We start from the raw sequence: 21,430 nt of genomic DNA on the forward strand, positions 1-21,430 counted from the left end.
CCATCTGTTACTGAGAAGACAAGCAAACCAGTACGAGGCTATAACAATGAAAGAGTGTTCTGTATTCATTCTTAATCTGTCATTTATGCAGTTACATTTATTTTTTTTAATTAAGCTGCTCATGCATGTAAAATAATAACAACACAAACATAACAGCTGCTGTATGTGTGTCCACAGTTGGGCGTTTGCAGTCTTAGTTATTTTAGCTAATCTTGCAATCTAAACTCTTTCAACCACCTCCGCCGGTGGCAGATGTAAAACTCTTCTCATTGTGTGTCTCTTTATTTGAGCAAGCCAGCAGCTGTAACAGTGTATTTTTATTGTTCATGTATCCACATTACAAACGCCATTCACTTGTGATTTTTTTATAGGAATCCTTTACATTTAGCGGCCGTGCCTCGGAGCCGACAGATTGTCTTTAGTCAACTTGTTTGCTGTGCTATTTTGTTAATATTATTGTAAAATGCAAAGGATGCAGCGCTACTGCTTTTTTCCAAATGTAGCACACACACAAAAAAATCGTAACTTCTGAATGTCTTTTTTGTTGCCTTGAAGTTTTGTACTTGCCCTGCTCCCTTTAAACTTTGATATATGGCTATAGAGGCTGCATAGTGCTGCAGGTCATGTAATGTGTGTTACTTGTAAAGCACCATATAGCTGCAATACAGGACAGAGACTGTTGCTAACAGCCTAGCCTCAAACTGAGAAATGTTAATAATCTGTGATCAATTCTACTCTACAAACTGTGGTTCAGACGCAGTGTCAGCGATCTGCCTTCTTAACCTGTAATCTGTGACAGACAAAAGCTGTTTTCTCTTGTAACACTGAACTACATGGATAGTGTATCAGGAGTGACAATGCACAAAAAATACCCACTCAATAATAATAATACAAATAGGACTAGCCACTGATGCCTTCAAAATACAAATTTCTTCTTTAAATGCAGTACTGCCCTGCAGTGAAAAAAAGCACTGAAATATCCTGCGATGCTTTTTTAGATAACTTCTTGTAATGGAGACTCGTACAATAATCCAGAAAAATTCTATATGTGTTGCTTGCACTGAGGACATCATAGTCAACAATACATTTTGTCCCAAACACTCCCGGTCAGTAATTCAGTCTTATTTATATTATATCAATTCACAACTACAGTCACCTCAAGGTGCTTGATCCCAGCAATACAAAGTATCAGAACAAAGCATTCAAACCAGAATGTAAACCTTGAGTGTTGTAAACTCATTGGGTCCTGAAGTGCACTTGCCACATAACACTAGGGCATCAATCATGGCACTGACCAGTCCTGCCTTATTCCTTATATGCTCTTGAATATTCCTGATAGGAAAACAAACAATAATGTCATCATAAAAAAACGACACAGCAACACAAGCAGAGATTTTTTGTAATCTCAATGGGAGAAGCACGTTCCTATCCTGTATACATCTTGATTTACTACACATATATAGACAATTCATTTGTTCTTATTTTAACTTCCTGTTTATTTAAATATTCTGTGTGGTTTTTGTGTAGGAACTGTCCTCTTTATATTGTCATCTGGCACTTGTGTTCTTCTGGAGTTGTGTAAATAATGTTTAAGGAATCAATTAAACAGTTTTTGTGGGATTTTGTTTTCTTTATTTTTTAGCCACTGTTGATAGACCAGTTTGGTCCACATTAAAAACTCTTCAGTAATGGATTAATGTAGAACGGAGATTCAAGGTCACCAGAAGATTAATTGAATTAGCACCATCTAATGTTATTGTAGTTTGACAATTACTTTGGTTTATGCCAAAATACATTAGAATTTAGATTTCCCATTAGTCAAAGCAGTGTTTGTTTTTATTGCTAATTCTAAAATGTATGTTTTGTTTGTGCTAAAATCTAATGGCAAACATGTAGACTGGTCACTTCATCAGGTACACAAATTTCTAATCAGCCAATCACATGCTGGAAACTCAGTTTATTTAGAAATGTAGACATGGTCAAGATGACGTGCTAAAATTAAAAATGTCAGAGTGTCAGAATGTAAAAGAAAGGTGATTTAAGACAGCTTGTCTGAGCATTTCAGAAACTCAGAAACACCACAACCATCTCTAGGGTTTACAGAGAATGGTCCAAAAAAGAGAAAACTTCCAATCAGCAGCAGTTCTCTGAGTGAAGATGCATTATTGATGTCAGGGATCATAGGAGAATGGCCAGATTGCTTTGAGGTAATAGGAAGGCAACAGTAACTCAGATAACCACTTGTTACAACCAAGTCACACAGAAGAGCATCTCCAAAAGTGCAATTTATCAAGACTAGAAGCAGATGGGTGGCAACAGCAGAAAAACACACTAGGCGTTGCTGCTGTCAGCTAACAACAGTAAAGTGAAGCTAAGATTCACGTAAGCTCACCAAAACTGGACAATAGAAGACTGGAAAAACATTGTCTTGTCTGATGAGTGTCGGGTTCTACTTTAACATTTGGCTGGTAGGGTCAGAATTCGAATATAACCTGAAAGCTGGATCTATCCTGTCTTCTAACAACTGTTCAGGCCAAATGGTGTTGTTGTAACAATGTAGGGATTATTTATTTTCTTGGCACAGTTTCGGCCCTTAATACCTACTGAGAATCACTGAAATCCCACAGCCTGCCGCAGTATTGTTGCTGACCATGTCCATCCCCTTATAACTAGTGTATACATCTTCTGATGGCTGCTTCCTGCAAGGTAACACATCATTTCACAAAGTTCAGAAATAAGTTTCTTGAACATGACAATAAGTTCAACGCACTCAAATGGCCTCCACAGTCACCAGATCGCAATCCAATACAGCACCTTTGGTATGTGGTGGAACGGCAGATTGTTGTCATTGGATGTGCACCCAACAAATCTGCAGCAACGGCCTGATTTTATCATATCAGTACGGACAAAAATCTCTGAGGAATGTTTCCAGCATTTTGTTGAATTGATACCGCAAAGAATTAAGGCAGCTATGAAGGCAAAAGGGGGTCCAACTAGTAGCAAGGTGTACCTAATGAAGTGGGCAGGGAGTGCAATTCTGTATGGTAAACACCAATGCACTATGGGTCTTATGAGCATGTGGTTGTGACCAATGAGTAAGCTTCAATTACTGTTATTTTACCATACATACGATATAAATACAGTAAAAGTTATTCTATTTTGTGTTTGTGGCTTTTTGTGTATGTGATCTGTCGAAAAGTTAATAAAGTTCAGTGAGAAAAAAATCTTAGATATGTCAGGTATTTATAGAAGGACAGCCACACAATAATAATTCATCCGTTGCAACTGATTTATTGTGACAGGTCTATAAAGACACACCTGATCAGTTTCTCAGAGATAGAATGTGGGAAGTTCCATAATGTGTTCTTGCTAAGCCAAACACACCTATCTGCATGAACACATTTGGTACCCCCCCCCCCCCCCCCCCCCCCCCAGGCATTACGCCCACACCAACCGTAAGCCGTCCAATTAAACACAGCAGTGAAGGTGACTATGGAGACGATGTAGTGACTAATAGAGTTTGCTCCCAACAAGTTAATCAGGTAGAATGATTTCTCATGAAAGGTCTTGTTTTGGTATCGAGATAAAATGAGTCATGAAAAATTCAAGGGAATAATTTAGTGTAAAAATATCACAAATAGATGAGTTTATTATATACTATAAAAGAGCTATAGTTATGTTTTTGACATCTATTTCCCATTATAGTTTGCAACATGTTGCATTTGCATACCACTTAAACCCCTTAATTCTTTAAACTGGACTGAATAACTATTCATTGATCATAACTTTGAAAAAATAATAGTAGATAAAGATATGTAAAAAGTGCACCTTTAAAGTAAATCACATAATTACAATATGAGACAAAAACAAGGGGTGTCGACCAGTAACTTGCAGGCCACAGCAGTTTTTTTGTGCCTTTATGTCCTACATTACGGTACAAATAAAGGTTCTGCGCTCATACTTGAAACAGTACTGTACAGTCAGCGAGGCGGGGCCAACGAATTTAGCTAAGAAGGAACTCCTGTGTTTATGGATTCATGAATGTGAAAGCCCATTATGAGGTGAGTTCGGATGGAAAAAAATTTCTGCTTATCGAGACAACTGCAAATGCAGTTGCTCTCACACGAGCTACGGTAAGAGCCCGTTGAAAGAGCTCAAATTAAAACAAAAGATGAAAGGCACCTATCTGATTTCACTTTTGCTCTCCTAACAGTCCGAGCTTCAGAGCAGCAGCACCTATGTGTCACTTTTCTTTTCTTTTTTTTTTTTACATAAACTGTGCCACTGTTGCAAAACACGTATCACAGCAATAGACGCGTCATATTCTGGATTCGTTTTATAACCAAAACTAAGAATCGTTATCACGATGATACATTAAGAAAAAAAGGTTTGGTATATAAAATGTAAGACATGTGATCCAAAAAACAAAAAAGAGTTGCACGTCACAAGTGAAATCGCAAGAGTCCAAAGTGAAATCGTAAGTTTTATTTGCTCGAAGTCCAAAACCTAATACGGAGTCCAGAAATCTGATGAATTTATATAGGTTTTATTTAAATATCGAATAATCGACGTCTTAATCACCAATGATGATAAAAAATACTAACCTTGGGTTCGGAAAATATGTCAGTGTTTCTTTGACCCCTGATTGTCAAGATATGGGGGGGGGGGGGAAGCCTAAAATCACATATTCTACTGATAGGTTAAGAGAACTTCAGATGTATAACCAGTGTTTTGCTCTTAGGTCTGTCCTGCTGGTCCCCTTTCTATTCCTGCTCCTGACAGCAGGAAGTGATGTCACAGGGAAGGGATTTGAGCAGAAGCCCAACTTTGTTCTAATGGTTGTTGATGACTTAGGAATTGGTGATATAGGGTGCTACGGTAATGACACCATTAGGTAAGTCTGAAATGTGTGTAGCTGTGTATTTCACTCCACTATTCTTTGTTAAGTCTATTTTTTCACCTTTCTAGAATTTCATTACTGGCTAAAAAAATAAATAAACACATTTTAAATGACATATGCATTTTTAAAAAACCTTCTGTAGTAATTATACACTTTGAAACACTAGCTGATAGTGATGAACTACAATTGAGGAACTACTTCAGATCCTATAGTAAACGTTGCAAAGCCACACCATGAGAATGGCCCATAACCCAAGCAAGTAAGGAAGTCAGGCATTTAATAAAATTACAATTGTCTGAGCACTATTGGCCATTTTACAGTTGTTCTTGATCCCTTTGATGCACTTCAGTCATTTCCCCACCCATGCTAGCCTTTCTCATTGTGTTCGTACACACTGCTATTGTCTGTACATGCACTTCACTCCTATTTTGTTATTGTGTTCATGCATTTCTCCTCTGGCTCTGACAGGTCATCAAAACAGTTTGTCCTTCTGTCACTCAGGACTACAGATCTCTCACTGACCTTAATGCCGTCCAGCATTGCATTAATGTTTTCAATCCAATGTTTTTCAGATATGTGTGAAAGCACACAGCCAGTCACACACTGTCAGTGGTAATAGTGAAATTGGCCTTCAGTTGAAAGCAAATATAAACTTTCTCCTGTTCTCAGTCTTGTATCACAGGTGAATGTCATGGCACTGCTAACTACACACAAGCATGAACTGTTCTTTGTGTATAGTAATAGTGAAACTGGAACAACCAAAAAACTTGCAGATGTTCTCTTAAATGTTTCCATATGGCTGAATAGTCTTGTTTTCAGTTAGTGTGTATGCTTTTCACCAAGTAAAGCGGCTCTGTTGTACAATCTAATGTTTACATATCTGGAGGAAAAAACTGCAGGTTGTAGGCTGTCATAAATATTTGGGAATTGTATTAAACTCTAAACTCTCTTTTAAGTCCCTAATAAAAAAGGCATGTAATGTAGTTAAAGTTAATTTTAACCCTGGAGAACCCATGGGGTCAGAGCCGACCCCATTGGTTTTCTAGGGAACCCATGGGGTCAAATTTGACCCCATGGGTTCTCCAGGGTTAATCTTCATACCAAATAATATGTCTGTTCATGCAGTTTTAAAGTCATTCCAGACTTTATGTATTGTAGCATTAAAAAAATTTATTAATAGGCTATATTGTTATCACCACTGTTTAATTTTACAGAAATACAGCTTTCTTAGTTTTGAAAATGTTGTTAAATACACGAATACTTGTGTGTCTCTAGTTTCTTAAAACTGGGGTACATGGAAAGATAATAATATAATATTATTATAATATTAAGTATGACAGATCCTGGTGGTGTAACTTGCAAAAGCATTCGCTGAAGTTAGCACAACCTGTTAACTAAGTGACTTCTCACATGTGATCATTTGAAAATTCAGTCCCCACGCCGTCATATAAACCCTCTCTTTCAAGTCTTTTCTTGTTAAAGTGCTAAAGGAGTTAATGAGATACTCCTTCACACTACATCCTAAATCCTCATCATCACACATCTTCATAATGGTGATTAGCGGGAAGAAAATTCTGTAGAGGTGATACACACAGTGTGATCTGTTCATTTACTTGCTACTACAATGTGCTAAATGTGTATAATAATATAATACGTGCCATATTGTAACTGATTTCAGAACAGTGCAATCTGCAGCAGGGGCAGGCTAAACTAGCACACTTGTCTGTGGCTGATCTCCCATTCCTTTTCAGTCTAAAGAGCAGAATTACCAATAATCTGAACGTGCATCCAGCCAAAAAAAATGTGTCTCTGTTTAAACTTGATAAGACCCTTCATCATATCTGTTCAATCTCTTTAGAACTCCAAATATCGACAGACTTGCTTCTGAGGGGGTGAAGCTTACTCAGCACATTGCAGCTGCTCCACTCTGCACCCCAAGTCGTACTGCTTTTATGACGGGCCGTTATGCAATCCGCTCAGGTAACAGACATATTTACGCTCAGTCAGCAAGTGGCAACCTGGACAAACTCCATGTTCCATATTTGATTAACCTTTTTTATTTTTTGTGCATGTGTGCATCTATCGACTAGGAATGGTTAGCACAGGGCGTGTCCAGGTGCTGCTGTTCCTCGGAGGTTCAGGAGGGCTTGCACCCAGTGAGACCACCTTTGCTAAGAGACTGCAGCAGCAAGGATACACTACTGGTCTAGTGGGTGAGATGACATAATGTGCTATGGCCCTTTGGAAAATGGCACTTAAAGGTCTGCACACCGGGCATGTTTTATTGAGCACAAGAAGGCAATTTGTGATGACATCAGCATTTCCTCACTTTACCAGTGAAAGTGAGAAAAGGTTGATGGCACTGGCAGCACTTGAAATTCATGTGGTTTGCATTTGGCATGCACCGTAACTCATCTGAAGAAACATACCCAGGATTTATGGTTCTGGTATCTCATCTCTCTATATCTCATTTTCATTGTGTATCTACAGGTAAATGGCACTTGGGTGTGAATTGCAAACACAGAGGGGATCACTGTCATCACCCGAACCAGCATGGCTTCAGTTACTTCTATGGTCTACCATTCACCCTGTTCAATGACTGTGTGCCTGGAGAGGGCAGCGACGTGCTGGTAGATCTCCAGCACACGCTCCAAAATTTGACCATGTTGCTCGGAGTTGGACTTCTCACAATCGTAAGTGTGATTTTTCTGTCAGTTTATCTTTGTTTTCATCTGCACAATTTTTTTTTTCATTTATTAATCCTTTATTTATCCAGGTAAAAATCTCACTGAGATTAAAAATGTAATTTCCAAGAGAGACCTGGCATGATCATACAATTATAATCGTAACAAGATCAACAAGATCATAATGAGCTACATTTTATTTTAAAGAAGTCTCACAGAGGCATATTTACTGAAAAGAATGGAATTATAAGAAATCCTGAGGGATACAACATCCTTGTCAGACGATGAGTAAGAAACTGGAAAACAAAGAGTCGTTGTGCTAGCTGCCCCAAAGCAAAATTAACTGATGTGTGTAATCACTTAGACATGTGCTTAAGAGGTTGGAGGAAAAAAAAGCCCAAACTGGAAACACAAACTGCAAATGTGAAATTCAGTTACGCCGCCCAGAAACTTATTCTAGACAAAAAGAATAACGTCATTATTGAAATTTGGTTAACACATGAACATTTATTGATGGTACCTCACCTGCAGCATTGGTATTCCCAGGAGAAACCAGGGGGTACCAGTTAGCTGTGCCATTAAAAATGATTAAAAGCAAATACAAAAACCAGGAACCACTTCATCCTTATCAAATGTTAACAAATACAACTATTTTCTATTTTCTGTTCTAGTGTGAACAAAGGACACAATGTACTACTTGTTTCACTGAGGGAAAATAATTAACTTTCATGGTAGCTTCTGATGTCATCTAGTGGTTGTATCATGAAATTGCACAAAAGTAAATTAATAGAAAAGGGTCCCAGGAGTAATATCTGTACAATAAATTGTCTGTTATGGAGAAAATATGGTTAAATGGGGTATTGAGGCTTTGTTAGAGAGGACTGAGTCAGTTATATATAATTTCTGGAGTTGTAGTTTGTAATCAGGTGTTTCTGGCAAACATTATATAACGAGTACCTAATTTGTTCTCCTGCGTATAGAACTTAAGGTGAGAAAACCACTATAAAACCAAAACGCTTTCTAAAAACACTAGAAGTAAACTGGGAATAACTGTGAAAATTGTCATTAGGGAAGAACAAACAGACAAATCTTTCTGAATCCAGCGTTTGTGTGTCTATGTGCTACATGTTTTCAGGTGTGTGTCCGTGTGTGTGGCCTTTTTGAAGTCGGCCTGTGGCTCCTGGTACTACTTTTCTTTCTCTGCATCCTAGCAACTGCTGTGTGGTATGTGCCCTTTAAGTTCTTGCCAACATGGAACTGCATCATTATGAGGAACCAAGAAGTAATCGAACAGCCGATGACCGTGGAGACACTGCCCCAGAGATTGCTGGGAGAAGCACAAAACTTTATAAAGAGGTAAAAATGGTGGAGCAAAACAAATAATCACATGGCTTTTGTGCAGAGGCTTTTGCTGATAGTCTTTTGTTTGCAGTCTTATCAAGGACGTTAACCTTGATATGAATGTATTTATGTTAGAGTTACAGCTGATTGATCTCCAACAATACTGATAATTTTCTGTTTCCCTTGTGAGGAAATTAACCTTAACATTTGAACTCAGACTGACATCAGTGCACATTCAAATGATTCTTGCTAATTAGGACATTCATTATTTCAGATAGTTATTACAGGGATCATTACCAAAATAAATCGTATCAAAATAAATTATAAAACAAGATCTATAAAAAAAAGTATTTGAGTTATTTTCTCTCTTTTTTATTGGATTTTTATTGGATTATGTGATTTTTTTTTTCCATATCACCATATGTTCATTATTTGTGGTAATGTTAATTATTTTATTTTCTGCCTAATTTTATTTAATTTATTTAATTATAGCTTTATTTTATTTGTTTCTGTTGTTAATTTTAATGACCAAAAGTGTCTTCCTCTTAACAGTTTTTCATTTCCATACCCCATTTGTAGCAGCTACTTAAATTTCAACATAAGATTGGTCACGGTAATCGGCAGTGTCTACAATGATAACTTTCATATCATCAGTTAACATGACTGGAACATTTTTATGAAAGCAATGGCTTGAATGAACTCAAAACAAAAAATTGTTACAAAATCTGCAGCTTCTCTCAGTGACTGGGGGACATTTAATGGTGTTTTAACACCTACAGTCCATTTAAATCACATCTGCACAAATCGTCTGTTTGTGCAGATGTGAAGATGGTAATTGCACCTATGTGACAAAAAGAACCCCACAGAGATCCTTCAGAGGTGGTCTATGCCTGGTTCCAGACAAACTCCAAACCGGTTTGTTTATGGTGTGAACGGGATCTGACCCAACAACTTGGTGTATGCTTCAAGTATGGCCTAAATTCCTTCCTGTAGCCAGGTATGCTTTGAATTCTGAGGCATGTCAGGTATCATAGATGTGCAAAGTACACAAACGGTTGTACGGACTAGCAACTAGTCATTTTTATTTTTTTATTTTCTGTATGAAAACAAACTAAAACACTGGAAAAAGATGCAAGTTTATAAACTCATAAACTGATTCGCACCAGAATAAATGAACTCTGGGTGTGAAAACGCCCTAAGATTCTTGTGTGTGTGGACCTGTGTTGTTTTGATTCACTTGAACTGTTTTCAACTCATTGAAGCAGTTTAAAAAAAACTCTATATAGAGCACCAAATGTCACACAGACAATGCTAGTGGCTTAGTTTGCATCAGACTTCAGCTTCACAGGGCAATTTATGTCAGTGGGATTAGTTTATTGTTGGTTATGGTTGACAATGACAGGAAATTGCTTGTCCCCACTGCCATGACAAGAAAACAGGCAATAATTAAAAAGATAAAAAAGGCCTTTGAGAGAGTATTCAACTCCTTTTTGCTGCTCTTTAGGAATGTGGATCGTCCATTCCTCCTAGTCTTCTCATTGGCCCATATCCACACGCCAATGTTTAAAACACCACAGTTTGCTGGCAAAAGTCGGCATGGTGCCTACGGTGACAACCTAGAAGAAGTGGACTGGATGATTGGTGAGTGAGGGTGGTGAAATAAGTGTGCCACCATGTGCATGCAATGTTAAATATTATCCAGTGGCTTGTAGCTTTGTGGCAATCAGCAATCCATGTTTTTATAATCACTACAAAATATGGCCAAATGTATGAAAGCAAGATCTCAGTGAATCAGTTGCTCTGCACCAATTAGGAATCTGTGCAGTTCTTAATTTTCCTTTGAAATTAACCTCATCCTATTATCTTACCATGCCGCTTGTCTTTTTAGGTAAAATTACAGAGACGGTGGATTCCCTTGGCATTGCCAACAATACTCTAATGTACTTTACATCAGATCATGGTGGGCATCTGGAAGATTCTGATTCACGAACTGGGCAGAAAGGAGGCTGGAACGGCATCTATAAAGGTAAACAATGTGTCAAGCTGTTTTTTTGCTGATATTAAATTGCAAACTTTAAAGATTTTATAGCAGGCATTCAGACATTTTTGTAGAATTTTAAATCTCATGCGTACTATTGACAAACAAAAACTCCTGTCTCCTGTTGTTTCACATGTAGGTGGGAAAGCTATGGGGGGCTGGGAAGGGGGGATCAGGGTACCTGGTATTTTCCACTGGCCAGGCAGGCTGAGAGCAGGAAAAGTGGTGGATGAACCCACTAGCCTCATGGATCTGTATCCCACCCTTAAATATTTAGCCAAGGACACACAACCAGACAGGTATATCAATTCACTCCCACAAGTGCTTTTTAAATTGTGTGTAATTGTATTAACTGAGTCTTGTTTCTTTCCTGTTTTCTTGAAAAGGTTAAAACAGTTTCCGATTGTATTTTACCCCATCGTTCTGACCTCTTTGTTTCTTGTGATTCTATTCCAGACAATCCGATGGCTATAACCTCATGCCGCTGTTGGAGGGGGAAGTTGCACGATCAGAGCACGAGTTCATGTTCCACTACTGTGGCATCTACCTGAATGCAGTGCGCTGGCACCCAGCTGGCAGTACGTTTACACACATATATAAACCTAGAAGATCAACATTTTTCATTCTTTATTCCTTATTTCTTGTTACAGTTAGGGATATTAATGCCAAAAATTCCAAAAGTTTTTAAATAATGTGATCTGTAAATATAAACAAAAGAAATTTTAGTACTCAGTAACAAAAACTTGAAATAGAAAACAGCACTCAGAGATCTCAATTGCCCCCCGAAGGGCAAAGGCTATAATAAAACATTGATGCTTTATCACAACATGCTGACATCAGCCTGTTTTTTTATTACCATGTGATGGCATTAGCCTACAGTAGTAACAATAGCTGACGGTGTGTCTGGTGTTTTGGCTAAAGGATAAAATAAGTACATCCATATTATATGTGCTCTTATTATGTCTTATATTGTAAGCTGAATAAATACAGCGAGGGACATAAAAAACTTCTTTCTTATTTCTTAGTGCAGCAAAAACTTTGTCCCACTTCAGAACATCAGCTTTGCACAGTTCATCAGTTCATATACAAACCTTCCCTAATATTTGTGTTAGACTCATTAAAATAGATGCTTCAGTGATTGTTTTGGCCTTTAGCTGGTTCACTGTTCACTGTAGACTGATTAATATCTAAACTCTAGAGCTGCAACCTTTCCAGCTTCATAAAAATCAATGATTGATGACAGTGAGTCTTTCCAAATCAATTTTGGGGATACGTGCGTCACAGCAGAAGATGGTTTTTGTTTTTCGTGTTTTTTATTTATTTTCTTAGTAAATTCCAACCCTGAAATGTTTATTTTTAAAAGTCAAAGTAAGACTGTTGCAAATAATTATGTTTCATTGGTTGGACTCCTGACTCTTTTTGCTAATTCCTGACTCTAGTTAGTCATTTTTCATTTGAATGATCTTTTCTATAAGAACAATGTAATGGTTTGTGTGCTACTAGTTCAAATTGATGGTTTTGTCATGATTATGACCTAGATGAAGATTTGACCTGATTTCAATACATATATTTATATATAAAGATAATTTTTAAAAATTCACTTTTTGCCTTGCCACACTATATTGATATCATGCTCACCGATGTGTGTTTCCATACAGGTGACTCTATCTTCAAGGTGCACTTCTTCACTCCCAATTTTTTTCCTCCGGGCGCCGGTGGCTGCTATGACACAAAGATTTGCCTTTGTCATGGAGAGCATGTGACTCACCATGAACCGCCGCTACTGTATGACCTCTTCCACGATCCCTCAGAGTCTCGGCCTCTGACTCCTGATACTGAGCCCCGATATGCTGAAATCCTTGAGCAGACCGCCAAAGCTGTGGAGAGACATAAAAGCACACTCCCAAATGAACAGGCACCTGCTGATGCTCATTCAGAGGCCAATACAGCTGAACAGGGCGTCGAATTGCAACTGACTTGGGACAAGATTTTGTGGAAACCCTGGCTTCAGCCTTGCTGTGGGACTTTTCCATTCTGTGGATGCAAAGAGAACACAACTCATATGTAAGAAAGACAAAAGTTGGAACAAACGACTTTGGCTTCATGAAGGTGCTCGCTGTTTACAAAAATCGAATAAAATAGTTTAATAATTTAATTAGTGCTTTCGTTTTGGAACACATTCACTGGATTTCTAGCACTTTCAGTTTAAAGATACCAATGTATTGTGTGGAAATGAAGAGAGAAGCTGAAAAATTACTAATTAAATTAATTAGAAATAATCCAGAACCAAGTGTATTAGTGTTGAAGTGGACTAAGGACTCCACACGACTATACCTGTGATACTGTAATCTACATTTTTGGTGCAGTTGAGTCAAGGAAGATTTAGCTATGTAATAATTCAGTGAAGTGAATTAGTGCTTTTAATTTGTATTGGGAAAAGTGGCTTCATGGTGTAGTGGTTACCACATTCACCTTACATGCAATGAGACAAGTCCAGCTTCACGGGGTCACAAGCTCGTGTAGCCTTAGTGCCGTTTCCAAGCCCGGAAAAATGAGAGGGTTGCATCAGGAAGTGTATTTGGCACCAAGTCAAGCGTGAGCATTCATCCACTTTGACAAGCCCTTGAGAAATAAAGGAGCAGCCGAATGTACCTTTTCATCTTATAATAGGAAAAACATTAGCCGTGCTTGTTATATAAAAGAAGGAAAAAGAAAAAAAGAAAAAGCTCGGTGAGTTTTAATGATTTTGCCTGGATTCAGTCTTCTGGTGAGGTCATTGTGCTTTACCCTGTCTGTTTTTCGTTGTCTCTCTCTATGCTCTTCTCTTTCTCCTTACTCCAACTGGTCGAGGCAGATGTCCACACTCCCTGAGTCAGGTTTTGCTGGAGGTTTCTTCCTGTTAAAAGGGAATGTTTATTTATTTGCTTTAATCTACTGTGCCAAGTGTTTGCTTAGAGGGCATTATTGTGTTTTAGAGTCATTACGTAAAATGGGAAGTACCTTGAGATGACTAATGTTGTGATTGGGAGCTATGTAAATAAAAATGAAATGATTGTATTTTTCTTGTCTTCTTTTAATTTATTTTTTAATAAAGTTAATTCATTCATCCAGAAGTGCAGAAAATGGAGGTAAAACTGCTCTAGAAGGTAATACAGGCTGTGTTCCATTAGGGGGCAAAGTCAGACTGTGTTTGGTTTGGTGAAGCGCTTTCCAGTTTTAAAACAGAAGACTTAAGGGTTAAGTGTGAGATTATAGTTCTGCCACTGTAGGCTGCTATGCTGTGGAATAATGATCATAATTATTATAATTAGTAATATTATGTATATTTACATTACAAAAGTAAGTCTTAAATACGCAAATGAGGTAAAGTATATTGTATTAACTTCAATTAAGATTTCAACACTAGTCATTACCAGAAATCATTTGACGTTTCCTTGTGGCCTTAAGTCTGTGCTCTCCTTAACCATCCTCAGAAATCCTCACCTGTGACTCCTTCCTTCCCTTCCTTCCCAACGGTGCCATTTTGGTTACATAATAATACTTTTTGATCTTGCAAACACTTAAAACCCTTTCATTAAGATCAGAGCACAAAGTCATCTGCTGAACACCAGTGCTCAAGGACACTGAGGCAGGGTGGGTGGTTGACCTAGTTTGGCACACTCTGGCTCCACAGATCTTCAATAATAAAAGACTTTAAAGACTGTGTGAACTTCTCCATCATCAGTGTCATCACCATTTATTATCTTCATCATCACCACTGTCTCCCTCCAGCAGTGGCTGGCTGTCAAAACATCAAAGTTTGCTACAGCAGCAGACTATAATTGCTCCCCCTCCTTCCCTCCTCTCTTTACCCACTTCCTTCGTCTACTCATCTCCTCCTCCTTTTTGTCCTCCTTCTCTCCCTCTAGAAATTGAACTTGCGTCTGCGACGAGAGAAATTTCATCATCATCATCATCACAGTAATTGTTGCCATCATGGCCGTAGTATTTACTTCTCTCCCTCCAGCAGAGACCCGTACATCAAACACTCAGCAAGTTCATTACAGTGGCCACTCCATTATGTCTCTAACAGTAAATCATGCAGTCGACCATACATAACGACATTTGGCTGTACATCATAGTTAATGATGGCTTGTGGGGTAGAATGTTACTGGCTGTACATCATGTCACACACAACTACCTAAAAACATGCGTGCAAGCTCAAACGCACACACGCTCGCGAACACGCATGCGCACGGTATATCATGTTTGTTTGGAACAGATCAGTGGTTTTCTGGAAAGGTCAGTGTTTCCTGGGATGCCATAAAGCATTTTTACAACCCACCGCTTGACACACGTAAACATATGTGGAGCATGAAATGATGGGAAAATTGTACGGCAACGTAAGCAAACTGGAAATAGCTCTCCTGTATTAAAATACTAATATCTATAGGGATGTTTTGGCTTCGGTGATATTGAGCATAAAAGATAACGTTCTGACAATCTGCTGTTGAAATTCAGCTTTATGTCTTGTCAGTTGGTTTCCATTAACATTTCAATTTAGAGACATGTCAAATGAAGATATGTTTGTTTATGACATTTGAAATTTCAGTTTTGAAAATGTTCAGATGTTGACCATTTCAATGTCACACACACAGAGCTCTACTATCAGTCATATTATGAAGTGTTTTATATATATATTCTGTCCAAAACTGTTTTATTTTCTCTGTTCAAATTAGTTTTTCTAAACTGCTGCCTCATTTTTTTTATGTTTTTACCCCAGCATACGAACAATGCAGCAGATAAAAAGACTCATAATTTATTCTAAATACACTTTTTTGATACCTTCAATTCAGTTTTTAGTGTCCATTCACAACAACAATCACTGGACGATAAACACTTGTATATATACGCAAAAAGAGACAAAAAAAAAAAGGTTGTGATTTGATACTTAGGTTCAGAAAAAAAGAAGGGGATTGTGCGGTTCAATGATTATAGAGATGCCACAGTGAAATTACTAAGTTTAGTACAACAGGAGGAAGGAACAGAAACCTATATTAAACCCTTTGCCTACCAGCCATATCTCGCAACTTGCTCAGTGACAGAGGAGGCTTCATGAAGCTGCTTGTAAGCAGATGGATAAACAATTACCAACTGAAAACATATAAGTTGTCCTAGAGCCAGTTCGCTTAGCACCAGTTTTGTAAAAGCAGGATAGTTATTCCATCTGTGATAGTTTATATTTGGCATGATGGGTCTAAGGACAGACCCATCATGCCAAATATGTGTTATTATGCACATACAGAGAAAGACAAGGCAGGGAATCTAAAACCAATACAATACCCCCAGCACAAAAAAGAGCAATGACAGCAGAAAAAGTGAACCTGGGCAGGAGGTGGGTTGCAAAGTTGCTTGCAGGTGCAGCAGGAAAAGTAGCCAGGCTAAAGAAACTTAAATTGTGTGTCCTATATGAGGTTTCACCAATAGGTTGCACAGAAGAGTATCAGCTGAAACGTCAGCTAATGTGGAATATCATCTAGTTGTTACAACAGCTGATGTTATCAGCTGATGTAACAACCACCAGCTGTCTGCATAATCATTACCACCTATCCCCTTTCGACCTTTAATAGCTTCAGACTAAGCAGACCCATAAACATAGAAGGTGTTTGTTAGCAGTTCAAAGAAAAGAACTGCTAACAAACAGGAATTTATGACAATGAATGCAGACTCTGAAACTGTTAACAATATTATTGCTCTGGAGAGCAAAAAACAGCATATGCCATTACATTCAACATTTCAAGTGCAGCACAGCATGTATTCTTTGCTCTCCTATATCAATTTATTCCTTTAATATTTCCTCAAAAGGAATTCTAATATTATCAGCCATGAGTTCAAAGGCCTGGAGCCAGATGACCAAGGAACTGAATCAAACACACACAGCATAATCGTAAAAAGTGGGAGCATGGGCAGAGAAGAAAGCAAAGTCAAGATTTTACAAATGCAATGTTTCCCAAGACCAGCGGCAACATTTTTTTTGATCAGTGAGTCCAAAAGAAAACCATTGCTATTCCACCAGTTAGTGGTGACTATCCATTTCTCCTTCTGGTTAATTTATCTACTTATCTCTGAAAACAGGACGCAACTGAAAGTCTCTGTGGTTCATCTGCTGCCTGCTGCTCTGGTCTGCTTTGTTCAAATGTGGTTTCATCTACCACAATAGATTGCCATGGTAAAGCAGCAATTACACACCATTACAACACTATTACATTAGGAAGCACAAAAAAAAGAAGAGACAGGCAGAGGGAAAGAGAGAGAAAGAGAAAGAGAGTCATGTTTGTCAATAGATGAGGCTTTTAGTGCAGAAGAGATGTTCAAGCTGCTATTAGTGCTGATTGGATTTGTGTGTGCATTGTGTATGTGTTAATGCAGAGAAAAGGGCAATATATTTGCATGCATAGCTGTGTGCTTCTTTATACCCCAAATGTCCATGCAGCTGGTACATTTGTGTGCATTACATATTACACCTAGATCATATGTATGTATAATCTGTGCCAGCAGGACTGGGCACAATTGTTACCATGTGAGATAGGCTCCAGGAGATGAAATGTCATCTCTGCTGGGGAACTTTCACTGCACACAAACATGCACATACACTCAAACTCGTACTGACTCTAAGCCTTTCTCAATCTCTGCATGTCTGTACGCTGCCCTTGTATCTAAATGTGGATCTTATACTGATCGCAAAGACCTGCAGCGAAGTGGTGCTGCACAAGACCATGCTAGGTTTTTGTATGCATGTGTATGTGTGTGTGTGTATGGTGTTGCAGAGAGTCTGTGGTTTAAGTATGTGTCATGTTGTATACCATATGGTCAAAATTACCTCTTGCAGGGGACAAGTCTCCAGGCAGGGAATAGAGCATTTGTAGTGGCATGTCAACAGCACACACGCATATCCTTCTTTACACACATAATTAAACCATAAAACTTACACAGCATGCACAAGCACACACAACCTATAGACACACATTTTCTCACTAACGAAGTATAGCTACTAATGACAAACACTTTCAGTCATTAATGCGCTCATCTACACACACGGCTTTAACATCTAGCTCCTCTGATGAGAGAAGATGGTGCTGTAAGTGGGGTTTGATGAGAAGCAGATAGCTAAATAACTAGGCTAATAGGGCAATTGTAACCTATTACACATACATACACTGTACTTAACCTCTCTTCCTGTCCTTATGCCTCTTAAACCAACAGAGTTTGGCTGTAGCACTTTCACTTGTTTTTCAGCGTACCACTCAAGAGCAACAGCTATCTAGTGTTTGGTTGCCCAGACATGCTTCTTTGACTTGGTGGCAAAAAATCAAACCTTAGCAGCAGCAAAATGCAAAATTACACAAAGTTAGTAGACATTTCAGACTTGTGCATGTAATTTAGGAGAATTACAACTTTTCAAAGCACAACCCACCCATATGCCTGACACATCAAGCGCATTGCACACAAAAACACACACAGCCCACACCAGCACAATTTCAGTGCAAGCTGCAGATGTCATAGTGATGTCAGTCAGGCCTAAAAATTACATGTATGGCCTACAAACATATGTTCACTCATTAAGGTGGGACATGACAGCTTTTAGGAATTTTCATTTTATTGTCCTGGATTCTAGTTTCCAGAGGCGGTTCACTCAGTTTATTCTGACATCAATTAGGTCAAAAAAATACCACATGGTCGTAGGATTTTGGGATTTTGGAACCAGCTCTTCTTCTGAGAACTTTTAAGCACTTAAGGCAATCTTTCCTTTTTCACAGTGATTTTCTTTGGAATGTTCTTTTCACAGGAATGGATGCAAAAACTATTTTCTCTTTTAAAACAGCCATTAATTCAGCAATATCCACCCAGGGAATCTGTGTATTGTTTAGCAAACACAGTTACCGGCTGAGGGGCCAAGATCCATTACTTATGGAGGACAGAAATTTAAATTATCACAATTAAACAATGTGGAGGGACTGCAAGTAGCTCCAGGAATACTTACACAGCACTTTAGTATTATTTACACATATTATTATATTATGCCACCAAGGGCAACTTGCATTTAAAACTCAAATAAGCAAGTTAACATTACAAGAAAAAAAAACACAAAAAGTACAACACGCCCCTATAGATTGATAATGTTATGATTTTAGTCCAACAATATGAAAAAACAAGCAAATGCTGTTTGAATCATTCATAACCCCGCTGACCACATATCCCCTCTATAACTCATCCTGACAGTCTAGGCTTGTGGAAAGCTGAGGCAATAGGAAGCAGAGCAGGAATGAGTAATGCAGAAATGGTGGATGGTCAGTGAAGGAGAGATGGGTAATGTGTGATGAAATATATGATAATGGGAACAGAAGATGGCAACTACAGCAATACAAGAGGTGCTTGAGGTGTGACCAACAAGAGGAGGACTGGCTGAACACAAAATGAACAAAAAATGTTTTTATAGAAGAGTTAAAGGCGAGGGAAAGAGTACGAGGGAGGAATGAAGAGAATGAAATTGTTCTTGAAGTATGGGCCAGCCTTTGTCATACCAGAGAGAATGACAAAAAGATGAACATGTAATAGGAGAGAAAGTAAGACACTCATACTGTAATGATTTTGTGGGTAAAATTGGAGGAGATAGAGTGAAAAAGGGACGGGAGAAAAAAAAATTGTGACTTGTTGACCTAAAACTTAAAGTCTCACTCTAAGGGTGGAGGATGGAAAGCTGAAATAAAAGTGTCACAGATCGTAAGAAGAGCTTGATCTCTTCAAAAGCAGACAGGGACAGATGAACTGTCAACAAAGTAAGAATAAAAAAAGACATTTAGAGGGACTCAATTCAGGTTTATTTATATAACTCCAATTTACAACAACAGTTGCCTCAAAGCACTTTATATTGTAAAGAAAAGACCCTACAGTATTAAGTGAGCCACCTGAGCAAGGACTTTGCAATAGTAGGAAGGAAAAACTCAAATTTAACTGGAAGAAAACTCTGCAGCATTTTGGATTAAGTGAAGGGTTTTTTAAAGAACATTAAAAAAATTGCTAATAATGAATTACAACAGTTCAGGCTAGAATTAATGAATGCATCAATACATTTTTCAGCATCATTCTAATTTAATACACCTGTGGCAAAGGGACTGCAAATACCTGAATTCAAAGATTAAGAAGTGTGACTCTGATAGAAAGGACCGGAAGCACACAGCGTTAGGGACACGTGAATGACTTTATTTACAAGTTGTTTCTTGTTCGTCTAGCTTTCCAGCTGCTTTGTAGCGCAGCTTTCCCCGTCGGGTCCAGGCATCCTACTGAAGTAAGGAAAGCATGACCAGGTGATGGAGAACAGCTTTGTGGGGTCAGCCTCCCCTGACACCACACCCTGAACCCACTGCGCTATCGCGCCCCTGCAGCTGAGATAAAAAACCACACCCCGCCATCATGGTGAGTAGGGCCAGTGGCGCAATGGATAACGCGTCTGACTACGGATCAGAAGATTCTAGGTTCGACTCCTGGCTGGCTCGACGCTATTTCTTGTGAATTTCCCATCTCTGGGACTAATAAATGCTAAATATCTCACCTATTTCTTTTATCCATATAGTGTAGAATAAGGTCTCAAGATATACAGTGAAATCTACACAATATATAAACCCTTGTGCTGTAGTCAGTGCCTTTGTGTATTGTGTAACTATATTTTATGCCACTCTAATTTAACGTTTCACTTCACTATTTTTAAAGACCTTGGTTAATAGATTAATCTTATGGATTTTTCAAAAAAAAATGTTATTAAAAAAATGCCAATAACTCTGTATGATTCCTTACCTATCGTATACTGCCTCTCAGTTGATCCTGTCTGAAACCAAGTCATTTTAGCATTTATGTTCTGGAAACTGTTTTAAATTGAACAACCTGATGTTTTATATCAGCATTACACCTATGGCAGCTGACCCATTATCTGAACAAGCCTTTCTAATACTGCTGGGTTCATACATAAGCCGCTGCTGATTGGAAAACACTTCAGACACACAACCTAAACTAACAAGTAAAACTACCACAGAGCCCGTCATCTGGTAAAATACCGCTTTATTTCTTAGCTACTGGTTCAGTTTCACATTAAGCCCACTACCAGTAATCTGAGTGCTGTGTTACTGTAACATCTTAGACAATAGTGGACAATAGTGAAATCTTACACCCATAGGTTTGGGAAGACCTTTTATTGCTTCAACAGATACTGTGCACAAGGTAAGATCAATAAAACAGAATTTCCCTTCTTTTTTGTGTGAGAACTTCACTGGCTCGAAGAGAGATGAAGTGGAGCACCCGTTCTGATCTTATGGCCTAGCAACAACATTCCCAGAAGAGCTGAAGCTCTCTTATTTGAAAGATATTTATCAAGCATACGTACTTTTTGAGTATTTGGTGTCGATGTGTGGGTCATTCTCTCTAGGGGAAATGAAA

The 21,430-nt window shown here is 38.3% G+C and overlaps 1 protein-coding gene and 1 non-coding gene across 2 annotated transcripts; both read left to right on the forward strand.

The window, feature by feature from the left end:
- The first annotated feature begins 3,981 nt into the window (after positions 1-3,981).
- On the forward strand, positions 3,982-13,986 carry arsh (arylsulfatase H). Its single transcript, XM_063498473.1, has 11 exons — positions 3,982-4,061; positions 4,742-4,894; positions 6,759-6,880; positions 6,991-7,113; positions 7,391-7,593; positions 8,720-8,940; positions 10,430-10,566; positions 10,814-10,951; positions 11,103-11,262; positions 11,420-11,541; positions 12,622-13,986. The coding sequence occupies exons 1-11, from the start codon at positions 4,057-4,059 to the stop codon at positions 13,029-13,031; spliced, it is 1,794 nt and encodes a 597-aa protein (XP_063354543.1). The 5' UTR covers positions 3,982-4,056; the 3' UTR covers positions 13,032-13,986.
- Positions 13,987-20,423: 6,437 nt separating this feature from the next.
- Positions 20,424-20,496, forward strand: trnar-acg (transfer RNA arginine (anticodon ACG)). Its single transcript has one exon. It is a non-coding gene; the product is annotated as a tRNA-Arg (tRNA).
- Positions 20,497-21,430: the final 934 nt, after the last annotated feature.

The sequence above is a fragment of the Pelmatolapia mariae genome, linkage group LG16_19, assembly GCF_036321145.2.
Source record: "Pelmatolapia mariae isolate MD_Pm_ZW linkage group LG16_19, Pm_UMD_F_2, whole genome shotgun sequence".
Lineage (NCBI taxonomy): Eukaryota > Metazoa > Chordata > Actinopteri > Cichliformes > Cichlidae > Pelmatolapia > Pelmatolapia mariae.